The 25,026-nt window shown below is 38.9% G+C and overlaps 1 protein-coding gene across 2 annotated transcripts in view; it reads right to left on the bottom strand.

The window, feature by feature from the left end:
* LOC140732077 (BPTI/Kunitz domain-containing protein-like) overlaps positions 1 to 24,646 on the bottom strand; it is a 37,873-nt gene extending 13,227 nt beyond the window's left edge. The window contains exons 1-4 of one of the 2 annotated variants that reach the window (XM_073054219.1): positions 24,519 to 24,646; positions 23,879 to 24,049; positions 18,318 to 18,488; positions 2,783 to 2,953 (exon numbers count right to left, since the gene is read on the bottom strand). In XM_073054219.1, coding sequence (XP_072910320.1) covers positions 2,783 to 2,953; positions 18,318 to 18,488; positions 23,879 to 23,957 — 421 coding nt within the window. In that variant the 5' untranslated portion in view covers positions 23,958 to 24,049; positions 24,519 to 24,646. Of the gene's footprint in view, positions 1 to 2,782; positions 2,954 to 18,317; positions 18,489 to 23,878; positions 24,050 to 24,408; positions 24,463 to 24,518 lie in introns of those variants that run through there. The other variant, XM_073054218.1, reaches the window with a different exon arrangement.
* Between the last annotated feature and the right edge of the window lie 380 nt (positions 24,647 to 25,026).

The raw sequence follows: 25,026 nt of genomic DNA, 5'->3' as shown, positions 1-25,026 counted from the left end.
TGCTATCAGAACCACTTCCTGCAGTCTCAGAGTAGGCTCCAGAACCTGGGATGATTCACAGCCACAAGTCTCACCTGCCAGCAGAGTGATTCCCTTGTCAGGAAAGGCATTATCCCACAAGAGTAAGAAAACCTTCACAGTGATTAAATCTTTAGGCCCAAGTATGACAAATTAAAATATAATATGTTGTGGATGTCTTTTTTCTGTGCATGTAGTTGTGATGCATTCTATTGAGTTGGAGTTTATAGCTAAGCAAGGAGGAGTGCTGTGTATTTAATATTTGAGAAATCTTGTATTTGCATTGATTAAGCATTCTTGTCTAAATAATTACGGGTTTTATGCATAAATACATCACATCAGGGTACAGATACAAAAGCCTGAAATCATGTACGATTAGTCAGAGACCAATTACTATTATATAACCATGTAACAATTACAGCACAGAAACAGGCCATCTCGGCCCTTCTAGTCTCTGCTGAACGCTTACTCTCACCTAGTCCCACTGACCCACACTCAGCCCACAACCCTCCATTCCTTTCCTGGCCATATATCTATCCAATTTTACTTTAAATGACAATATTGAACCTGCCTCTACCACTTCTACTGGAAGCTCGTTCCGCACAGCTACCACTCTCTGAGTAAAGAAGTTCCCCCTCGTGTAACCCCTAAACTTTTGCCCCCCTAACCCCCAACTCATGTCCTCTTGTTTGAATCTCCCCTACACTCAATGGAAAAAGACTATCCACGTCAACTCTATCTATCCCCCTCATAATTTTAAATACCTCTACCAAGTCCCCCTTCAAACTTCTATGCTCCAAAGACCTAACCTGTTCAACCTTTCTCTGTAACTTAGGTGCTGAAACCCAGGTAGCATTCCAGTAAATCTTCTCTGTACTCTATTTTGTTGACATCTTTCCTATAATTCGGTGACCAGAACTGTACACAATAAACTCCAATATTAACTCCAGAATGGTTTCTATCCCAGTTAAAAAATGATTCACTTCCCCCCCAACTATGATAAGATGGGCTTTTGACCTCACAATCTACATCATTTATGGCCTTTCACCTTATCATCTACCTGCTCTGCACTTTCTCTGCAATTGTAACACTTTATTCTGCATCTTCTTTTCCTTAGACCAATTCATTACAACAATGCAGTGAGGTGGTACATCTGGGTGCGATGCAAGACAAATGTTTCACTGCAGCACAGGCCATGGTAATTAGGCAATTTACCTAATTTAGCAAGTTATCCACGTGCCTTACACCAGATTCCAGAAACAAGGCCTACACTCATCTTTGACACATCAAGACTCCTCCACTGGACTATGTTATTGACTGCTGTTCTGCTTTCAACCAACAATTCCAAGAAAAATCACACCAAACTCTGAGACTGGGACTAAACCCTTCCCTTTACAAGTGATCCTTACCAACAGACTGCAGCAGCAGCAAAACCTCTGCCAAGATTATCCTCAACACTGATGCCCCACACACCACAAGTCGAAAGTGGCAAGCAGTCTTAATTCCAGGATTTCAGTTTATTTTCATATATAAACAAACATACAAATACCAAGTAAACAAATAAAGAGCTGAGAAAGGATGTTGGGGGTGGGGAGGGGTGTGAGACAAAGGAATAAAGACTGAGCTTCTGAAAATTCTATCACATAGATGTGAAAGAAAACTTCTTAGTGATACATTAATGGGTTATATGATTAGAACAGTTACATCATGTGGGTAATGTGCTAATACTTAGCATGAAAAATGAGAAAGCTATAAACCGTTATTTAATCTGCTATACCACTTTCTGCCAGTGAGTTTGAAAAATACACACGTTTGTTAAAAAGTACAAATCTTATACAAAAAAGTATTATTAAAAAAAGCAGTAGTTTCCAACGTAACCAACAGACTGCAATCAGAGGCAGTAACACCTCTGCCATGACTTTGCTCAACACTGATGCCTCACACTTCACTGTGTCTTCAGCCCCTTACTCTACACCTTGTACACTTACGATGACAAGTAGTCTTTGCATTACACATTGATAAAGTACAATCTTCCTTCATTCAGTGTACTGATAGACACCTATAATTACACAATTTAAGATCTTGGCTTAAGTTCAGGATTCTAGAATGAGTACATTCAACATCATGTGTGAAAGTATTTTAAAACAAGACAGCATTAGCATTTATGAGAGAGCATAGTGAGACAATAGGATTGTCAAAATTGGGAGATACTAAATTCTGTAGGATTTATAGAATTAGCTATACAGTCCTTAGATAATATCATAAGCTTTCAAAAGAATAATGTTAAATGTTTCAAAATTATTAACAGGGAAGATGAAAAATAAATTTCTTGTCATGTTAAATGTAAAATGATATTGCCTTAGTATAACTGGAAGTTGAAGAGTACTTGGCTGTGTCTCCCAGGTTCTTGACTGGTCAGACTCTTTGAAATTGTTCCACTGTGCAAGAACTCTTTCCTTCTTAAACACAAGAAATTCTGCAGATGCCAAAAATCCAGAGCAAAACACACAAAGTGCTGGAGGAACTCCATAGGTCAGGCAGCATCTATGCAGATGAATAAACAGACATTTTGGACCAAGACTTGCTGAAATGTCTCAGCCTGAAAAGTTAACCACTTATTTCTGTATAGATGCTGTCTGACCTGTTCTGTGTGTGTTACTCTCTTGCTTCTTGTTACATTCTCTTTCCTTCATCAGGGGAGTGTAGGTATTTTGGAAAAGTTTTCTTATTTAAGCAGAACAGAAATAATGCTTCAGAAACTTACTTGAACTTCTTTCACAATGTGCAATGCAGTCATTTAGTTTCAAAAAGTTGTTTCCATTGGCACCGCAGCCACCATAAATAAACTTAATGCATTTCCGAGTCTGTGCATTGTAGTAATAACGAGGGAAGTAGGCTTTGCACAGTCCTACTTTTTTTGGGTCTGAACATTTGTCTGAAACAACCAGAAAAGTACGAATTGACTAAGTGTAGCATTTGTAAAACTGTAATACCGTACCAAAACAGGTCTCAATGTCAAGATACAATACAAGAAGCAATTGAAATACAAGTTATTACTATTTAGTAAAAATATTGCCAGAAATAGAATTTGCAACATGATTGTCATTTTTAGCCAGTTTACAATCAATGTTATCTATCAGCACTGCATGCAAAGCTTCAGAAAGGAAAATCTGACAGATTTTTAAAAATAACCTCAAAGTAAATAATAATCTTTGGTATTTTACCAATAAATAAAAAAAAATAGAGCTAGAAACAGAATTGAAGATGTGTTAGATGATTTTAGCCAGTGTAAAGTTAATGTACATTAGACTTTTCTATTCTTGATTGATTTTTAACTGGGACTTCATCAAATGCCTCTATGCAGGTCAAATGCTGTGCTAGAGCACATTTCATTTTGTTAATAATGAACTTACTTTAAGTAGTTCAGGCTGACACTCATTGTTTATTATGCATCCCCCAAACATTGATTTATGCTAATGTTAGAAACATTTCCAACAATTTGCCCCCTACTGACTGAACTGTGGTTACTCAATTTTTTAAAAAAATGGCACCACATGTCCAGTTCTCTGAAACTAAGCCTCTTGCTGATAAACAATCAGAATCATCAAAGACTTTACTATTTCCTCCCTTGCTTCTTTTTTTGGGTCTGGGTTCCACTTCATCTGTAAAATGCCTCGTGAAAATATTATCTGAGCAGGGTCAACACAGATGGATTTAAGCCAATTTGCGATAACAAGAAATGGGATTTTCACATTTTAAAATCGCTTAACACAAGTTAACATTAGTCAAACAATATTTCTGAAATGCCTAGAAGCAAAATCAAAGGGATTATGATAAATATTTTGAGGTCCAACAGAGGACAAATTTGAATATTGTAATTCTGCAATTTTATATTGTGTCACACTACATCTAAGTCTATAGGCAACGTGTTGTTTGGAATCATTCTACAATAAGTTAACATTACTCAAAAACATTTTGATGTTTTGAACGAATACCAAAAGGATTATGTTACTATGTATCTTGAAATTCAGCAGGACAAATTTAATTATTACAGACTGCATTTTATAGCATTACTCAATTCAGATTGTTGGCTATTCACTCTATATTAGAAAATGTCACGGAAACCAGAAGTCTTTCTTATCATGTTCTTCTTGTTCTTAATGCTGATGGATCTAAAGTAGGAAAAACTGCTTGAATAAAAACTGACCACAGAACATCATACATTCATCCATTCTCTGAAACTCAGTGTTCACTTTATTAGGTACCTGTGGTCTTTGTGATCTTCTGCTGCTATAGCCCATCCACTGCAAGTTTCAATGTGCTGTGTGTTCAGAGATGCTGTTCTGCACACCACTGTTGTAACGTGTGATTTTCTGAGTTACAATGGCCTTCCTGTCAGCTTGAACCAGTCGAGCTTTTCTCTTCCGACCTCTCATTAACAGAAGGTATTTTCACGCATAGACCTGCTACTCACTAAATGAGTTTTGTTTTTCACACAATTCTCTGTAAGCTCTACAGCCTGTTCTGCATGAGAATCTCAGGAGATCAGCAGTCACCGAGATCCTCAAACCACCCTGTTTGGCACATGGTCAGAGTTACACTTCTTCCTCATTCTGATGTTTGTTCTAAACAACAACTGAAAACTTCGACCATAGTTGTTTGCTATTATGCAATTTATGAGCAATATGATATCTAAATGAAGAAGTTACAACTGAAATACTTATGGTTGGTTCCAAAGCCAAAAGAGAAACTGCTTGATAAACTTGGTAATTTGGCTTCCCTTGTAAAATTGGAAGTAACTCTCCATGATTCAGATTTGAATTTTCAATAGCACATTAAGAATCTGACCAGGGCACCATTTCTGCACAAGTAGTAATACAAAAATATTTGAGGCTCATCATGATGCTGAAAAACTAATTCTTGTCTTTATATTGAATACACTAGATTACTGCAATGCATTCTTTACTGGCCTTCCAAAACAACCTATTTACAAACCGCAACTCATTCAGAACACCGCTGCTAGACTTCTAGCCAAAATCATGACGAGGGAACACATCACTTCTGTACAAGCTACTCTTTGTATCTTATTGAATTGATTTGAAAAGTTCTCTTATTGGTTTTTAAAAGCTCTTAATGGTCTGGGACCAATAGTTTTTGCTTTACAATTCTTTTCCAACTCAGAACTTCTATTGTCTGTTTCTTAAATTTAAACCATCCCCTTCAAAAGGTAATTGACAGGTCTGCTTTTTTCAACTATGCCCCTAAATTGTGGAATTAGTACCTAAAGCTAAATGATTCAGTTTCAGTTGCCACTTTTAAACCCCTGCTCAAAACCTATATATTTAACCTTGCTTTTAACGAACATCTTATTGACTTATATTCATGTTAATTTTTAGTCTTTATTTTAATGTTTAATTTGTCCCTTGGTAAAGCACATTGAACAACACTGCCAATACGAAGAGAGCTCAATAAATAAAGTTGTTATTAGCGTTGCTGCCACATGATTGGCTGATTAGATATTTGCATTAATGAGCAGGTGTATCTAATAAAGTTGCCACTGAATGTATATCAATTCCCGTTGGCTAGGCAACACAATGTGTAAATGTGTGTGTGCGAGAGAGATATGTTTATGGAAATTACATTAAAACATCCCTTAACTCCACCCTGCCTACAAAAAATACAAGATGTTACATTTAATTTCGTGCAAGTTTAAAGATTACCTGGTAAATCATCTCAAAATAAAAAAATATCGCCACATTTCCTTTCTGATGCCTTGCAACTTTGAGTGATTAGATTGATTTTTTTCTGCCCCTGCACAAAATGAGGTTGTGATGCTACACCAACACTCAATTTTCCTCTAAACATACGGAAAATATATTCGCTGCAATTTATGGAACGATGGTGGTACTGAGCATCGCAAGTCTTGTCATTTCCACAGCCTCGTGTTTTTTTTAAAATTTAACACTAAACAGGAAACGTGTTTTTTTTAAAAAACCAAATTCTAATCATTATTGCAATTTTCCCAGCACGCCTAACCATTTTTCTAAATGGGTTACCTTTTTCTTCTGCGTAACACGGTAGAGAGAGCAACAAAATGCAGCTGACTAAGACGACGATGCCCCACTTCATGGTTGTTCAGCCGGTGTGAGTTGCCTTGTTCACTCTGTGTCCGGGATTACAGTCTGTTCTGAGTATGTGTTCTCACTGACTGACTCCAAGACGCCACATTTATACAGCGCGGTTTACTACTTCTGCGCTCAGCTTTCCATGTGGACCCAACTGGAAAACCAATGGCGCCAACCTCAATCCCGATTAGGATCTTCGGGGCTGACAGCTGCCGTTTAGAATTTTATAAAGGCTGATTGGCAATCGTTAATTTCCGAATTATTGCTTATTTTATCTCTGAGATAACGTCATACAACAGAGAAGCAGGTTCTTTTGGCCCAAATAGTTCCTCTCTCCATTCAGTCGTGAAGAAGGGTTTCGGTCCAAAACGTCGATTGTTTATTCATTTTCATAGATGCTGCCTGGCCTGCTACGTTCCTCGAGCATTTTGTGTGAATTATTTTTAAGTTGTTCTCCGTTGTACATCTCAGTGCTACTGCAATTAAAGAATAGACCTAAAAGAGCTGGTTTAGATGCCTGTGAAAGAACATATCTTTCCTTTGTTTGGAGTTCTATACTACAAGCCACAAGACATAGGTTCTGAATTAGACCATTCAGCCCAAAGAGTATGCTCCAGCAAGCAGAATTAATAATCAGAATTAAAATGCATCAAAGCAAGAAACAAAATTTGCTAGTTAAAATGGGTTATCAGATTAATGTTGCCCATATCTTTCTGTATCAAGAATGCCCTCTTTTACTACCAAAGGAATTTAAAATAGAACACTTGATAATCAACAGGAAACAACCCTATCTTAGACCGTATGGTGGAGGGAAGGTCAGTAACGCAAGTGCTGAAAACGGTTGGGCTTAGAAAGCAGCTCTGAGATATCTACAACAATGTCCTGAAATCAAGATGATTGACCTTCAACAACTAGAAATAAAATTTCTTTGTGTGATGTATCCTTTCAGCCATTGAGTTCTGTTTGATGGGGGCACATTGATGCTTCACTCTGGGATATACCGTACACTCATTCAATCACGCTGTCATGATCAGAATCAGGTTTAGTATCACCAGCATAGGTCATGAAATTTGTCTGATCACATCACCTCTGGAACTGAGCTCCTTTGTCTTTGGATCAAGGCTGCCGTGAAATATAGGAATAAATGGTTCTGACAAAGGCCAGACTGTAGGTTATTGGTACAGTATGTGTTGTTCAGTACACTGTTCTTGATACATTCCTTCACTGTAATGATGGAGTGGTCACTTTGCATTCAACTTGCTTTCCCAGTCTGGACAAATATCTGTATTTTCTGATAGACACCAGTTCTACAGCAGTCCGAGAACAGCTTGTGAAGAGGCCGGAACAGCTAGTTCTAGTTAGGCAATGTCAGGAACTATAGACTTGGTGGATCCAGTGCACTCAGCCATTTCACAATACTGTACCTTTTGATAGATCATACTGATGCAGGTTTGGTTTCTATGATGTGTGGGTGGGGTGGTGGAGGACAAAATACAAAACTTATCACCCACTCAGTATATCTGGTTAGAAATTCTTCAGCTTTGTTTCTTGCACTAATTGTTTCACATTGTCAGGGCACTGGAACAGGAATCCAATCGCAGACCCTGTACTATGCACACAGTGATATTAATTGAGTAACAAATCCCGAGGTGCAAACAAAGTCAGTGTCAAAGTTCAGGCAGAGATCAAAACATCCAGAGAAATCCAAAACCCAGGGTCAGGAATCAGGCAGAGTTGATATCCAGATAAACAGAGTACAGATACAAATGCTGGAAAGGCTCAGGAAAACTCACTGGTACAATCTGGCAACAAACAGATGAAAACACAGGACTGAAATACACTGAGCAATAAACAGAGAGGCAGATGATAGGTGGAGCACAATGAGACACTGGTGGCAGCAAAACAGGTAATATTGAGAAACAGATGAGAGACAGAGTACTCAGTGATACAGGGACCGGAGTAGAGTAGGAGCGGGGACAGGAGCACATGGCAATACAAAACCACACACTGACAGCTAGGAGGAAACACACAGAAAGACAAAGTTCAACTGGAGGTACTGACACACATGGTTGATCCTGGAGATCAGTGGTCAGAGTGGGGGGCTTCGGAGAGTGAGGAAAGGAAGTGAAATAATGTACTATTTATCTACATTTGTCCAAAATTAATAGTCCAACTTGTATTCTTGTTAAATTTAATTTCTCACTAGCTGATTTTTTTTTGCTTTAGCTGTGACAATCACTGACATTGCCACACAGTCTGGCCGTTCTTGCAGACGGGCAGCTGAAAGAAGACGACAACCACACACGTGCGAATGTTTCTTTGTAATTGTATTTAACTCTCTTCCTTTTGTTTTAGTCTTGTCAAGTCTTGATTGAAGCACAGCAATGGCCACCCACTTCCCATTCCCATTCTGACATGTCAGTCCATGGTTCATTGCCTTGCTGCTGTTTGTGCATGGGAGGGGGAGCCGGGGGGAGGCTTTGGGGTTTTAACCTTTTAACTGTCATTTCAACTCCTCTGTTTTCATGGATGTTTGTGAAGAAAAAGAATTTCAGGATGTATACTGAATACATTTCTCTGACATTAAATTTACCTTTGAAACCTATGTCATTGGTGCCAATATGCAGCAAGACTTTTGGCTGCTCACCTCCCCCCTGAGAATTTCATGGACCTGGTTGGAGACATCCCTGACCCTAGCACCTGGAAGGCAACGTATCATCCACCTGTCTCCATCCTGCCCACAGACCTTCATCCCTGTTCCTCTGACTATGGAATCTCCTATTACCACTGCAGTCCTCTTCACCTCTCTGCTCTTCGGAGCCACAGCTCCAGATTCGGTGCAAAAGACCCTGTCACTGTGGCTCTCCCCCCATCCCGCACCCATAGGTCGTCCCTCTCAACAGTGTCTAGAGTGGTATACTTATTGTTGAGGGGAGCAGCCACATGGTATTCTACTCTGGCTGTGCATTTCCCCTTCCCCTCCTGACAGTCACAAAGTTACCTGTCTTCTGTAATCTCGGGGTCACTACTTCCGATAGCTCCTGCCTATCACCTCCTCATTCTCCTGTATGAGTTGAAGGTCATCGAGCAGCAGCTCCACTTCCTTAATACATTCTCTCATGAGCTGCATCTCGGTGCACGTATATTACTTTGCTTCACTTTGTTTCAGTCTTGTCAAGTCTTGATTGAAGCATAACGACAACGATTCTCCCTGCTTACCGTTGTCCACACTCCTGTTAGGAAGATGAGTAATTTAGATAAACGCTGTTAAAGGAGCGGTATTAATTTTTTCGAGGACACTGCTTTCGAGCTGCACTGATAACATCAGTTTTTAGTTAATGTTACGGCTTTTATTTAGCAGTCCTGTTGGCCCAGTGTTTATTTCTTTTCCTTGGTTCTATACAGTTCTCATTAAAACTTAGTGAACCCTTTATTCCGTGTCGTTATCTCTCGCTTTGCTCTTGGGTCATCACAGAACTCCTGTCAGTAAGACCTGACCTTCAAAATGGACCCAGCAGAGAGAGAGCAGCTGAAATCGGCACTGAATGTTGTTGGTCAGGTGGGGGAGAAGTTAAAGTCAGTGGAGGCTGGGTTAACAGAATTGTCTCCCACAGTGTGACACCTTCTCTCAGCAGGGCAAGCTCAGTCCATGCTGGAAGAACAAGTGTCAACGACGGTTCAGAAACTCACAACAGACAGCCAGAATCAGGTGGCACCATTACTGCTCTCACTGCCACTATCGGTCCACGTTCTGGGAAAGAAAACTAGTAATAAATAAATAAATTAGTAATTTAGACAGACGCTGTTAAATGAGCACTATTAATATGGTCCTAGGTCACTGCTTTCGAGCCACAGTGACACGTTGTGAGTTAGAGAGGTTTTAGTTAGCGATCCTGTTGCCCTCTAATATATTGGACCACAAGACCATAGCATATTATTTTCCTTTGTTTTGTACAGTTCTTATTAAAACTCAGTGAAGTTCTTTCTGTGTCTGTCCCTCCCTCTGCACTCAGCCTATCCCTAAATTTCAGTCTTGCGGAATATTGTTCTCCTTTGTTATTATAATAGTGATCTTTTCGATTGAAATCAATTACATTCATTGATCTAGCATGTACCAGGGTCAGGGACCTTTGGGATCAGCAGCAGAGCATTCTGAAAGGGAGGGTGGACAGCCTTTGGTCATACAATGTCTATGCTGATGGCGTGGGTTAAATAGGGCGAGGTGCTGCAACATGAATTTAAAGAGCTGCACAGCAGAATTGGATTTTTTCCCAGTGTCACATGATCCTGAGTACAGGATAGGAGGATAGCAGACATCCCACCTCCCCCGCAAGTTCCGGGAGTCTCCCGCAAATTGATGGCGCTACCTCCGTGAAATGAGTTTTTGCAGGGTGGGATATCTGGGATAGGTCAGATGAATGTGTGACAAATGCATTAGGTGGAAAACAGAGCTTCATTTTGAATTATTGGAAACATTAATGGGGTTGGTGGGAATCATTAATGTGCCATATGGATGGGTTACACCTGGGCGAACTCGGTATGGCACAGCTTGATGGATACGATTAAATATTCCCGTTTCAGCCTGCTGCAGCTGAGAATCACAACTGCAGCCAAGGTCTGTACGGTTAATAAAGATGTTTTAATGTGTTTGGACAATCTATTGTTGCTTAAAACCGATGGAAATAATGCTGAAATCCTCGCTAGGAGAATTCGTCAGAAAAGTGGCGATCGCTCCGGGCTACAATTGCGTTTAAAAAAAGATTTCCATCACAAATCCCAACTATCTTGCTGGCAAGCATACAGTCTCTGCTAAATAAAAATGATGATATCAGAACTAGCGTGCGTCCACTCCTCCACGGAAACTTGGTTAAACCCTCCGTACCGGACGCAGAGATTCCGATTGACAGGTTCGCTAAACACCATCTCTCAAAGGCAGAGGGTAGTGTGTGCTTCATGATCAACTGCACTTGGTACACCAATGTGTCAATGATGTCCCAATTCTGCTCACCAGAACTGGAATATCTCGCAACGAAGTGACGGCCATTTAACCTGCCGCGGGATCGTCTTTCCACCTCAGGCCAATGTCAAACAAGCTCTAAATGATCTGAGCAATGGGATTAACATGCACGGAACAGCACACCCTGAGCTCTTCACCATCATTTTGGGCTAGCTTGAAACAGTCTCTAAATAATTACAATCAACAAATCACTTTTAGTACCAGAGAAAGCACACTGAGCCACTGTTAACCACCATCAAGAATACCTACCGTGTTATCCCACACCCACACTTCGGAAAGTCTGATCACCCGACTGTACTTCTACTCGCTGAGTGCAGGCAGAGACTGAAGATTGCAGCAACAGTAGTGAGTACCAATAAGATATGGACAAGAGAAGCACAGGAGCGTCTACGGGGTTGCTTTGGACTAGACTGTATTCAAAGATTCATCTAGAATCTGGTTAAGAATGCCGCAGTTGTTACAGACTTCAATAAAACCTCTGGGGATGCATGTGTGCCCAAGAAAACTTGCTGTACAATCCCAAACCGAAAGCTATGGATGAAACCAGAAGTTCGTGGTCTGCTCAAGGCTAGAACTGTGACGTTTAAGTCTGGTGACCCAGGACTGTACATGAAAAACAGGCTTGAATTGCGAAGGACTAGTTCAAGAGCGAAGATATAATTCGACGTGAGGTTGGAGGTGACATCAGATGCATGTCAACTCTGGCAGGATTTGCAGGACATTACTTCTACAAAGTAGCACAAATGGCAGCGAAGCTTCACGACCAGATGAGTTCAACCCATTCTGTGCCTGCTTTGAAAGGGAGAATATAACTACAGCTGTGACGATACCTGCAGCAATCGGTGACCCTGTGATCTCAGTCTCGGAGGTTGTCTGTCTGGAAGGTGAACCGGACAAGGCCAAAAGCCTCAATGGAGTACCCGATAAGGCTCTAAAAACATGCCAACCAACTGGCAGGTGTATTCAAGGACATTTTCAACCGCTCATTGCTATGGTCGGAAGTGCCCACCTGCTTCAAAAGAGCAACAATTGTATCAGTGCCCAAGAAGAGTAGTGTGAGCTGTCTTAAGAACTATCGCCCAGTAGCACTCATATCTATGGTGATGAAATGCTTTCAGAGTTTGGTCATGTCTAGAATGAACTTTTGCCTCAGCAAGGACCAGGACCCACTGCAATTTGCCTATCACCACAATAGGTCTACAGCACACGCAATTTCAATGGCTCTTCACACGTCTTAGATCACCTGGACAGCACAAACTCCTATGTCAGGATGCCGTTCATTGACTATAGCTCAGGATTTAACACTATCATTCCCACAGTCCTGATTGATAGGAACAGGGCTCCATACCTCCCTCTGCCATTGGATCCTCGACTTCCTAACCTGAAGACCACAATTTGTGTGGGTTGGTAATAATATCTTCTCCCCATGACGATCAACACTGGCGGATCTCAGGAATGTGTGCTTACCCTACTGCTCTACTCCCTCTATACCCATAACTCCAAACAACAGTAAAAATATGGTCTACAAATTACAATGGGAGATAGAAAATCATGTCAAAAGGGCAATGTTACCATATCCATGGGTTATTTCAATATGCAGGTAGGTTTAGAAAATCAGGTTGCTGCTGGATCCCAAGAAGGGGTATCTCTAGAATGCCAATGAGATGGCTTTTTTAGAGCAGCTCATAGTTGAGCCCACTAGGGGATCAGCTATTCTGAAGTGGATGTTGTGCAATGAACCAGAATTGATTAGAGAGCTTAAGGTAAAGGGACCCTTAGAAGGAGGGTGATCATAATATGATAGAAACCTCCCTGCAATTTGAGAAAGAGAAGCTCATGTCAAATGTATCCGTATCAAAGGAGTTACAGAGGTATGATAGAAGAGCTAGCCAAAAACACTGCCAGGGATGATGACAGAGCAGCAATGGCTGGAATTTCTGGGAATAATTTCAAGGCACAAGATACGTATCTATATCCCAAACAGGAAGAAGTATTCAGAAGGAAGGATGACACAACCAATGCTGACATGAATGAAAATCAGAATCAGGATCAAGTTTAATATCACTTAATTATAGTGTCTCTGAAAAGTATTCACCACTCCACCCCACCCCCTTGGAAGTGTTAATGTTTTATTGTTTACAACATTGAATCACAATGGATTTAATTTGGCTTTTTTGACACTGATCAACAAGGAAAAAACTCTTTTGTATCAAACTGAAAGCAGATCTCTACAAAGTGATCAAAATTAATTACAAACATAAAACACAAAATAATTGGTTGCATAAGTATTCACACCCTTAATATGACACATCAGATCATCACTGGTGTAGCCAGTTGGTTGTAGAAGTCAGATAATTAGTTAAATGCTGATCACTAGTGTACAGCCAAGCTGTTTCTACTGATTTTGAAAATATCTCTATCCACATTGAAACGGAGATTTTGGCAAATCTCCTCCTGCCTAGCATGCGCAGGATACACCTACAGAAAACAAGCAACACATTTCGTGTTGAATCTCGCCGTAAAAGTGTGCGTTTGTGTAGTTACAGACTAGAAAAACTTTAAACGATGGACAGCTGTTGGCTTTCGCACAGGAGAGCTTAAAACTAAAAAAAACAAATACTGGAGTGTACGGAGGCAACCGACAGGGAGTTCATGGACAGATTGACCCGGCTGACGACAAACATTGAAACACTGACTAACTCTGTTGCATTAATAAAGCACCTTGTTAAATGTATAAAACATTTCTGCATCAGTGTTATCTTGTATTTCCATACAATGTTACATTAGGCTGTTACACATCTATTGTCAGAGAAGTGTTCCTGGACCAGGTGAGATTGTATTTTGAGATTTGAGATTGAGATTTCTAAGTCTCCTGGCTTCAGTCTCGTTGCCATCTGTTCTGAAATTGTTAGGCTGCATTCAAGAAAACAATCAAATAGCACGCTGCCGTCTGACAGCATTTTCAAAAGTCTCCGGTTATCCTGTCCACACTGATCTGTCTGAGCAGCATTTTCAAAAAATACCCGCCCTGGAAAGCGTTTCTGAAAAACTCTGGTTTCGGGGGATGAAAATGCCGTTTTAGTGTGGACAGAGGGTAAAAACGAAGAGAAAAAGCTTTGGTTATGGATTTATCCAGCGTAGTGTGGATGTATCCTTAAAGCCAAAGAAACCTTTAAAAATGGTTCCTAACTGAAGAACAACTAGCATTCAAATGAGCATTTGAGATCACTGTTACAATGGAAACCTCAGACAGAATTGCAGTCAGGAATGAAAGTGAGAAAACATTTCAGAGTCTAAACAGAAACCAGCCTGGCAAAATAAATAGTGTTACTGATATGGCAGGGGAGTCACATACACAAACAAATGCAGTTAAAGGCAAAAGTTACAGAGAATGCAACAAGTAGGACACATGCAAAGAGCATGTCGGAAAGACAAAAATAAATGGATGGTTCAGGGAGAAGAAAGAGCTAAAGAGTCAACTTGCAGTTTTAAAGAGAGCACTAATCTGCATGCAGTTGATGAAAAATCTGACAATGATGAGACTGACACAGGGCTGCACAGCCTTGAGATCTACCATATGAAAAGGAAGAAATGACAAGCAATATGACTTGTACTAGAATGGAATGGCAAGTTATTTAAAATGAAATTGGACACTAGTTCGGCTGTTTCAGTAATCCCACAAAATGAGTGTGAACAGCATTTTGAAGATTCTAAACTGAAGCATTCAGATATGCAACAAAGAACTTGTACTGGAGAAAACACAATTCCTGAGGGATTGACAATGAAATACAACAACCACAAGCCGCATTGGGCTCGTATGTGGTAAAAACAGAAGGACCAGCATTGTGGGAGCATGAATAGCTGAGACAACTACAACTTGATTTCAGATCCCTCCACAATTTGCATGCCACAACCCCTGCAATGAAGCCAACTGAAAGCCAATTAAGAAGTGTACTGGATGTTAAAGAATGACATTGGAAAACTCCACCATATTAAAGGGAAAAATATTGTTAAATGAATGTACCACACCCAAACCTTAAAGCCTATCCAGTTCCTTATACCACTGGTGATAAAGATACCAGTGAGCTAGGTCATCTGGAGTCTGAAGTAATTCTTTTCAAAGTCGAGTGCAGCCCATCTACAATGGTTATGGCCCAGGACAGAAGATATCTTCACAAGCCTGTCTGGAGGAAAACACTTCAGCAAAGTGTACGTAGCTGAGTCCTACCTATGGGTGAAGATGGAAGAGACCATCTTCACCATAAATATTCACAAAGGATTTTATTATTATAACAAAGGCTTATTTTTGGAGGAGGAACTGCACTTGCACTCTGGTAGAAACCACTTGTTTAATTTCTTGTTTTAATTACACAGTTTCTGGCTCAGTTTCTTCCTCTTCTAGGTTCTGCAAGGTTGCCTAGGCACTCCATGTTATCAGAAAGACAACACTGTAAATGGTAAGGATGACAAGGAGCAGCTCGAGTACCTCAAGACAGTGTTAAAAATATTAGAGCATTGGCTCAGAGCCCAATGCAACAAGGGTTAATTATTTAAACCAAGCATCACTTACTGTGATCACACATTTGATGCACAAGAACTACACAACTATGCTGAGAAAATTCAAACCATGGAGGCAAAAGGATGCGTCAGATTTGTAGTTTGTTTCTAGGATTTAATCAATGACTATAACAGGTTCCTGCCAAACCGGGCTACTGTACTCCACTCCTTGAACTCAATACTGCAGATCGGGAGGAAATGGCGAAGGGCAAAGCGTGAGATGCAAGTACTTGACAAGATTAAGGACAAAACTGGACCACTCTCCTACACGATGGAGTTTGCAGTTGATATCGTCAGGAGACGCATCAATCAGTTGAGGAGGGCGGAAAGTTGACTACTGCTATCAGAACCACATCCTGCAGTCTCAGAGTAGGCTCCAGAACCTGGGATGATTCACAGCCACAAGTCTCACCTGCCAGCAGAGTGATTCCCTTGTCAGGAAAGGCATTATCCCACAAGAGTAAGAAAACCTTCACAATGATTAAATCTTTAGGCCCAAGTGTGACAATTTAAAATTTAATATGTTGTTGATATCTATATATTAGTTGTATTACATAGTGTTCTGTGCCTGTAGTTGTGATGCATTCTGTTGAATTGGAGTTTACAGCTAAGCAAGGAGGAGTGTTGTGTATTTAATATTTCAATATTTGAGGAATCTTGTATTTGTATTGATTAAGCAAACTTGTTTAAATAATTATGGGTTTTATGCATAAATACATCACATCAGGGTACAGATACTAAAGCCTGAAATCATGTACCATTAGTCAGAGACCAATTACTATTAACTCCAGGACGGTTTCTAACCTAGATAAAAAATGATTAACTTCCTCCCATCTATGATAAGATGGGCTTTTGACCTCACAATCTACATCATTTATGGCCTTTCACCTTATCATCTACCTGCTCTGCACTTTCTCTGCAATTGTAACACTTCATTCTGCATCCTCTTTTCCTCGTACCACCTCACTGCATTGTTGTAATGAATCGATCTATCTGGGTGCGATGCAAGACAAATGTTTCACTGCAGCACAGGCCATGTGACAGCAATAAACCAATTTACCTAATTTAGCATGTTATCCACGTGCCTGACTCCAGATTCCAGAAACAAGGCCTACACTCACTTTGACAAATCTGGACATTGTAAAGACTCCTCCACTGGACTATTTTATTGACTACTGTTCTTCTTTCAACCAACAATTCCAAGAAAAATCACCACCAAACTCTGAGACTGGGACTAAACCCTTCCCTTTACAAGTGATCCTTACCAACAGACTGCAGCAGCAGCAAAACCTCTGCCAAGATTATTCTCAACACTGATGCCCCACACACCACAAGTCAAAAGTGGCAAGCAGTCTTAATTCCAGGATTTCAGTTTATTTTCATATATAAATAAACATACAAATACCAAGTAAACAAATAAAGAGCTGAGAAATGATGTTGGGGTGGGAAGGGGTGTGAGACAAAAGAATAAAGATGGTGCTTCTGAAAAATCTATCACATAGATATAAAAGAAAACTTCTTAGTGATACATTAATGGGTTATATGATTAGAACAGTTACATCATGTGGGTAATGTGCTAATACTTAGCATGAAAAATGAGAAAGCTATAAACCGTTAGTTAATCTGCTATACCGCTTTCTGCCAGGGAGATTGAAAAATACATGCGTCTGTTAAAAAGTACAAATCTTATACAAAATACGTAACCAACAGACTGCAATCAGAGATAGTAACACCTCTGCCATGACTTTGTTCAACACTGATGCCCCACAGATCACCTCATCTGCAACCCCCTACTCTACATCTTTTACACTTATGATGACAAGTAGTCTTTTCATTATATATTGATATAGCACAATCTTCCTTCGTTCAGTGTACTGATAGATACCTATTATTATATGATTTAAGATCTTGGCTTAAGTTCAGGATTCTAGAACGGGAACATTCAACATCATGTGTGAAAGTATTTTAAAACAAGACAGCATTAGCATTTATATGAGAGAGCATAGTGAGACAATGGGATTTTCAAAATTGGGAGATACATAATAAATACTAAATTCCATAGTAATTACTGAATTAGATGTACAGTCTTTAGATAAAATCATTAAAAACAAGCTTTCAAAAGAATAATGTCAAATGTTTCAAAATTATTAACAGGGAAGATGAAAAATAAATTTCTTGTCATGTTAAATGTAAAATGATATTGCCTTAGTATAACTGGAAGTTGAAGAGTACTTGGCTGTGTCTTCCAGGTTCTTGACTGGTCAGACTCTTTGAAATTGTTCCACTGTGCAAGAACTCTTTCCTTCTTAAACACAAGAAATTCTGCAGATGCCGAAAATCCAGAGCAAAACACACAAAGTGCTGGAGGAACTCCATAGGTCAGGCAGCATCTATTCAGATGAATAAACAGACATTTTGGACCAAGACTTGCTGAAATGTCTCAGCCTGAAAAGTTAAACACTTATTTCTCTATAAATGCTGTCTGATCTGTTCTGTGTCTTGCTTTTTGTTACATTCTCTTTCCTTCATCAGGGGAGTATAGGTATTTTGGAAATGTTTTCTTGCTGAAGCAGAACAAAAATAATGTTTTAGGAACTTACCTGAACTTCTTTCACATTGTATCTTGCATTCACTTAGCATCTTAAACCTGTTCCTATTGCCATCGCAGCCACCATACAGAAACTTCTCGCATTTCCCAGTTTTCTTATTGTAGTAATAGTAAGGGGTAAAGTTTTCACACGGCCCTATTACTTTTGGGTTTGAACAGTCTTCTAGAACAAGAAAAGGACAAAGTGATTAACTAGTGTTTGTAAAACTGTAATACCATACCAAAACATAGGTCTCAATGTCAAGATACAAGAAGCAATTGAAATACAAGTTACTATTTAGTAAAAGTACTGCCAAAAATAGAATTTACAACATGATTGTCATATTTAGCCAGTTTACAATCAACATAATCTATCAGCACTGCATGCAGAGCTTCAGAAAGGAAAATCTGACAGATACTTTTTAAAAAAAATAACCATAATGTAAATAATAATCTTTGGTATTTTACCAATAAATACAAAAATAGAGCTAGAAACAGAATTGAAGATGTGTTAGATGACTTTAGCCAGCATAAAGTTAATGTACATTGGGCTTTTCTACTCTTCATTCATTTTCAACTGGGATTTCACCAAATGCCTCTATGCAGGTCAAATGCTGTGCTAGAGCACATTTCATCTTGTTAATAATGAACTTACTTTAAGAAGTTCAGGCTGACAGTCATTGTTTATCATGCATCCCCCAAACGTTGATTATACTAATGTTTAGAAAAGTTTCCAACTATTTGCCCCCTGAGGCAGACTGACTGAACCGTGGTTACTCAGTCTCCGGTTTTCTCCCTTTTTAAACAATGGCACCGCATGACCAAGTGTCCAGTTCTCTGATACCAAGCCTGTAACTGATAAACAGTCACAAATTATTATCAAAACCTTAACTATTTCCTCCCTTGCATCCTTTTTGGGTCTGGGGTCCACTCCATCTGTAAAATGCCTCATGAAAATATTATCTGAGCAGGGTCAACACAGATGGATTTAAGTCCATTTGTGATAACAAGAAATGGGATTTTCACATTTTAAAATCACTTAACACAGGTTAACATTAGTCAAACAATATTTCTGAAATGCCTAGAAGCAAAATCAAAGGGATTATGATAAATATTTTGAGGTCCAACAGAGGACACATTTGAATATTGTAATTCTGCAGTTTTATATTGTGTCACACTAAATCTAAGTTTATAGGCAACATGTTGTTTGCAATCATTCTGCAATAAGTTAACATTACTCAAAAATATTTTGATATGTTTTGAACGTATACCAAAAGGATTATGTTACTAACCAATCTGAAATTCAACAGAGCAGAAATTTGAATATTACACACTGCATTTTATAGTGTTACGCAATTCAGATTGTTGGCTATTCAATCTATATTAGAAGATGTTACAGAAACCTGAAGTCTTTCTTATCATGTTCTTCTTGTTCTTAATGCTGATGGATCTAAAGTAGGAAAAACTGCTTGAATAAAAACTGACCACAGTACATCATACATTCATTCATTCTCTGAAACTCAGTGTTCACTTTATTAGGTACCAGTGGTCTTTGTGGTCTTTGTGGAATTAGTACCTAAAGCTAAATGATTCAGTTTCAGTTGACACTTTTAAACACCAGCTCAAAACCTTTATATTTAACCTTACTTTTAAAGAACATGTTGTCTTTTATTTTCATGTTAATTTTTAGCTTTTATTTTAATGTTTAATTTACCCCTTGGTAAAGCACATTGAACAACACTGCCAATACGAAGAGAGCTCAATAAATAAAGTTGTTATTAGTGTTTCTGCCACATGATTGGCTGATTAGATATTTGCATTAATGAGCAGGTGTCTCTATTAAAGAGGGCACTGAATGTATATCAATTCCCATTGGCTAGGCAACACTATGCGAGAGAGATATGTTTATGGAAATTACATTAAAACATCCCTTAACCCCACCCTGCCTACAAAAAATACAAGATGTTATATTTAACTTTGTGCAAGTTTAAAGATTACCTGGTAAACCAACTTGAAATAAAAAATATCGCCACATTTCCTTTCTGATGCTTTGCAACTTTGAGTGATTAGATTGATTTTTTTTCTGTCTCTGCACTAAAAGAGGCTGTGATGCTACACCAACACTCAATTTTCCTCTAAACACATGGAAAATATATTCTCTGTAACTTAGGGAACAATGGTGATATAAACATCGCAAGTCTTGTCATTTCCACAGCCTTGTGTTTTTTAAAAATTAACACTAAACAGGAAACACAGTTGTTTTTTTTAAACAAATTCTAATCATTACTGCAATTTTCCCAGCACGTCTAACCATTTTTCTAAATGGGTTACCTTTTCCTTCTGCGTAACATGGTAGAGAGAGCAACAAAATGCAGCTGATTAGGGCGACGATGCCCCACTTCGTGGTTGTTCAGCCGGTGTGATTTGCCTTGTTCACTCTGTGTCCCGGATTACAGTCTGTTCTGAGTATGCGTTCTCACTGACTGACTCCAAGACGCCACATTTATACAGCACGGTTTACTACTTCTGCGCTCAGCTTTCCATGTGGACCCAACTGGAAAACCAATGGCACCAACCTCAATCCCGATTAGGATCTTCGGGGCTGACGGCTGCGGATTCAGATTTTATAAAGACTGATTGGAAATCATTAATTTCCAAATTATTGCTTATTTTATCTCTGAGATAATGTCATACAATAGAGAAGCAGGTTCTTCTGGCCCAGATAGTCCCTCTCTCCATTCAGTCGTGAAGAAGGGTTTCGGTCCAAAACGTTGATTGTTTACTCATTTTCATAGATGCTGCCTGGCCTGTTCGTTCCTCTAGCATTTTGTGTGAGTTATTTTAAGTTGTTCTCCATGGCTGCATTTTCAGCCTCACCTCTTATACAACATGTTGTACATCTCAGTGCTACTGCAATTGAAGAATAGACCTAAAAGAGCTGATTTAGATGCCTGTGAAAGAACATATCTTTCCTTTGTTTGGAGTTCTATACTGCAAGCCACAAGACATAGGTTCTGAATTAGACCATTCAGCCCAAAGAGTATGCTCCAGCAAGCAGAATTTATAATCAGAATTAAAATGCATCAAAGCAAGAAACAAAATTTGCTAGTTAAAATGGGTTATCAGATTAATGATGCTCATATCTTTCTGTATCAAGAATACGCTCTTTTACTACCAAAGGAATTTAAAATAGAACACTTGATCATCAACAGGAAGCAACCCTATCTTAGACCGTATGATGGAGGGAAGGTCAGTAACACAAGTGCTGAAAACGGTTGGGCTTAGAAAGCAGCTCTGAGATATCTACAACAATGTCCTGAAATCAAGATGATTGACCTTCAACAACTAGAAATAATGTTTCTTTGAGTGATGTATCCTTTCAGCCATTGAGTTCTGTTTGACGGGGGCACATTGATGCTTCACTCTGGGATATACCGTACACTCATTCAATCACGCTGTCATGATCAGAATCAGGTTTAGTATCACCAGCATAGGTCATGAAATTTGTCTGATCACATCACCTCTGGAACTGAGCTCCTTTGTCTTTGGATCAAGGCTGCCGTGAAATATAGGAATAAATGGTTCTAACAAAGGCCAGACTGTGTAGGTTATTGGTACAGTATGTGTTGTTCAGTACACTGTTCTTGATACATTCCTTCACTGGAATGATGGAGTGGTCACTTTGCATTCACCTTGCTTTCCCAGTCTGGACAAATATCTGTATTTTCTGATAGACACCAGTTCTATAGCAGTCCTCGAACAGCTTGTGAAGAGGCTGGAACAGCTAGTTCTAGTTAGGCAATGTCAGGAACTATAAATTTGGTGGATCCAGTGCACTCAGCCATTTCACAATACTGTACCTTTTGAATAGATCATACTGATGCAGGTTTGGTTTCTATGATGTGTGGGTGGGGTGGTGGAGGACAAAATACAAAACTTATCACCCACTCAGTATAACTGGTTAGAAATTCTTCAGCTTTGTTTCTTGCACTAATTGTTTCACATTGTCAGGGCACTGGAACTGGAATCCAATCGCAGACCCGGTACTGTGCACACAGTGATATTAATTGAGTAACAAATCCCGAGGTGCAAACAAAGTCAGTGTCAAAGTTCAGGCAGAGATCAAAACATCCAGAGAAATCCACAGACCAGGATCAGGAAACAGACAGAGTCGATATTCAGCCGGACAGAGTACGGATACAAATGCTGGAAAGGCTCAGGAAAACTCACTGGCACAATCTGGCAACAAACAGATGAAAACACAGGACTGAAATACACTGAGCAATACACAGAGAGACAGATGATAGGTGGAGCACAATGACACAGTCTTAATTCCAGGATATCAGTTTATTTTCATATATAAACAAACATACAAATACCAAGTAAACAAATAAAGAGCTGAGAAAGGATGTTGGTGGTGGGGAGGGGTGTGAGACAAAGGAATAAAGATGGTGCTTCTGAAAAACCTATCACATAGATGTAAAAGAAAACTTCTTAGTGATACATTAATGGGTTATATGATTAGAACAGTTACGTCATGTGGGTAATGTGCTAATAGTTAGCCAATGAAAAATGAGAAAGCTATAAACCATTAGTTAATCTGCTATACCGCTTTCTGCCAGGGAGTTTGAAAAATACACGCGTTTGTTAAAAAGTACAAATCTTATACAAAAAACGTAACCAACAGACTGCAATCAGAGACAGTAACACCTCTGCCATGACTTTGCTCAACACTGATGCCTCACAGATCACCACGTCTGCAACCCCCTACTCTACATCTTTTACACTTATGACGACAAGTAGTCTTTTCATTATATATTGATATAGCACAATCTTCCTTCATTCAGTGTACTGATAGATACCTATTATTATATGATTTAAGATCTTGGCTTAAGTTCAGGATTCTAGAATGGGTACATACAACATCACGTGTGAAAGTATTTTAAAATAAGACAGCATTAGCATTTATATGAGAGAGCATAGTGAGACAATGGGATTTTCAAAATTGGGAGATACATAATAAATACTAAATTCAGTAATTACTGAATTAGTTATACAGTCTTTAGATAAAATCATTAAAAACAAGCTTTCAAAAGAATAATGTCAAATGTTTCAAAATTATTAACAGGGAAGATGAAAAATAAATTTCTTGTCATTTTAAATGTAAAATGATATTGCCTTAGTATAACTGGAAGTTGAAGAGTACTTGGCTGTGTCTCCCAGGTTCTTGACTGGTCAGACTCTTTGAAATTGTTCCACTGTGCAAGAACTCTTTCCTTCTTAAACACAAGAAATTCTGCAGATGCTGAAAATCCAGAGCAAAACACACAAAGTGCTGGAGGAACTCCATAGGTCAGGCAGCATCTATGCCGATGAATAAACAGACATTTTGGACCAAGACTTGCTGAAATGTCTCAGCCTGAAAAGTTAACTACTTATTTCTCTATAAATGCTGTCTGACCTGTTCTGTGTCTTGTTTCTTGTTACACTCTCTTTCCTTCATCAGGGGAGTATAGGTATTTTGGAAATGTTTTCTTGTTTAAGCAGAACAAAAATAATGTTTTAGGAACTTACTTGAACGTTCTTCACATTGTACCATGCATTCCTCTAGCAGCATAAACTTGTTCCCATTGCCACCGCAGCCACTATACATAAACTTCTCGCATTTCCGAGTTTTCGTATTGTAGTAATAGTAAGGGAAAGAGTGTTTGCACGGCCCTATTTCTTTTGGTTCTGAACAGCTGCCTAGAACAAGAAAAGGACAAAGTGATTAACTGTAGTGTTTGTAAAACTGTAATACCATACCAAAACATAGGTCTCAATGTCAAGATACAAGAAGCAATTGAAATACAAGTTACTATTTAGTAAAAGTACTGCCAAAAACAGAATTTACATGATTGTCATCTTTAGCCAGTTTACAGTCAACATAATCTATCAGCATTGCATGCAGAGCTTCAGAAAGGAAAATCTGATGGATACTTTTTTAAAAAATAACCATAATGTAAATAATAATCTTTGGTATTTTACCAATAAATACAAAAATAGAGCTAGAAACAGAACTGAAAATGTGTTAGATGACTTTAGCCAGCGTAAAGTTAATGTACATTGGGCTTTTCTACTCTTCATTCATTTTCAACTGGGACTTCATCAAATGCCTCTATGCAGGTCAAATGCTGTGCTAGAGCACATTTCATCTTGTTAATAATGAACTTACTTTAAGAAGTTCAGGCTGACAGTCATTGTTTATCATGCTTCCCCCAAATGTTGATTATACTAATGTTTAGAAATATTTCCAACTATTTGCCCCCTGAGGCAGACTGACTGAACCGTGGTTACTCAGTCTCCGGTTTTCTCCCTTTTTAAACAATGGCACCACATGACCAAGTGCCCAGTCGTCTGATACCAAGCCTGTAACTGATAAACAGTCACAAATTATTATCAAAACCTTCACTATTTCCTCCCTTGCTTCCTTTTTGGGTCTGGGGTCCACTCCATCTTTAAAATGCCTCATGAAAATATTATGAGCAGGGTCTCACTTAACACAAGTTAACATTAGTCAAACAATATTTCTGAAAAGCCTAGAAGCAAAATCAAAGGGATTATGATAAATATTTTGAGGTCCAACAGAGGACAAATTTGAATATTGTAATTCTGCAATTTTATATTGTGTCACACTAAATCTAAGTTTATAGGCAACATGTTGTTTGCAATCATTCTACAAT

Source organism: Hemitrygon akajei, chromosome 8 (genome assembly GCF_048418815.1).
Source record: "Hemitrygon akajei chromosome 8, sHemAka1.3, whole genome shotgun sequence".
Classification (NCBI taxonomy): domain Eukaryota; kingdom Metazoa; phylum Chordata; class Chondrichthyes; order Myliobatiformes; family Dasyatidae; genus Hemitrygon; species Hemitrygon akajei.
Note: the sequence above shows the minus strand (reverse complement) of the source record. Positions and strands in the feature narration are given on the sequence as shown.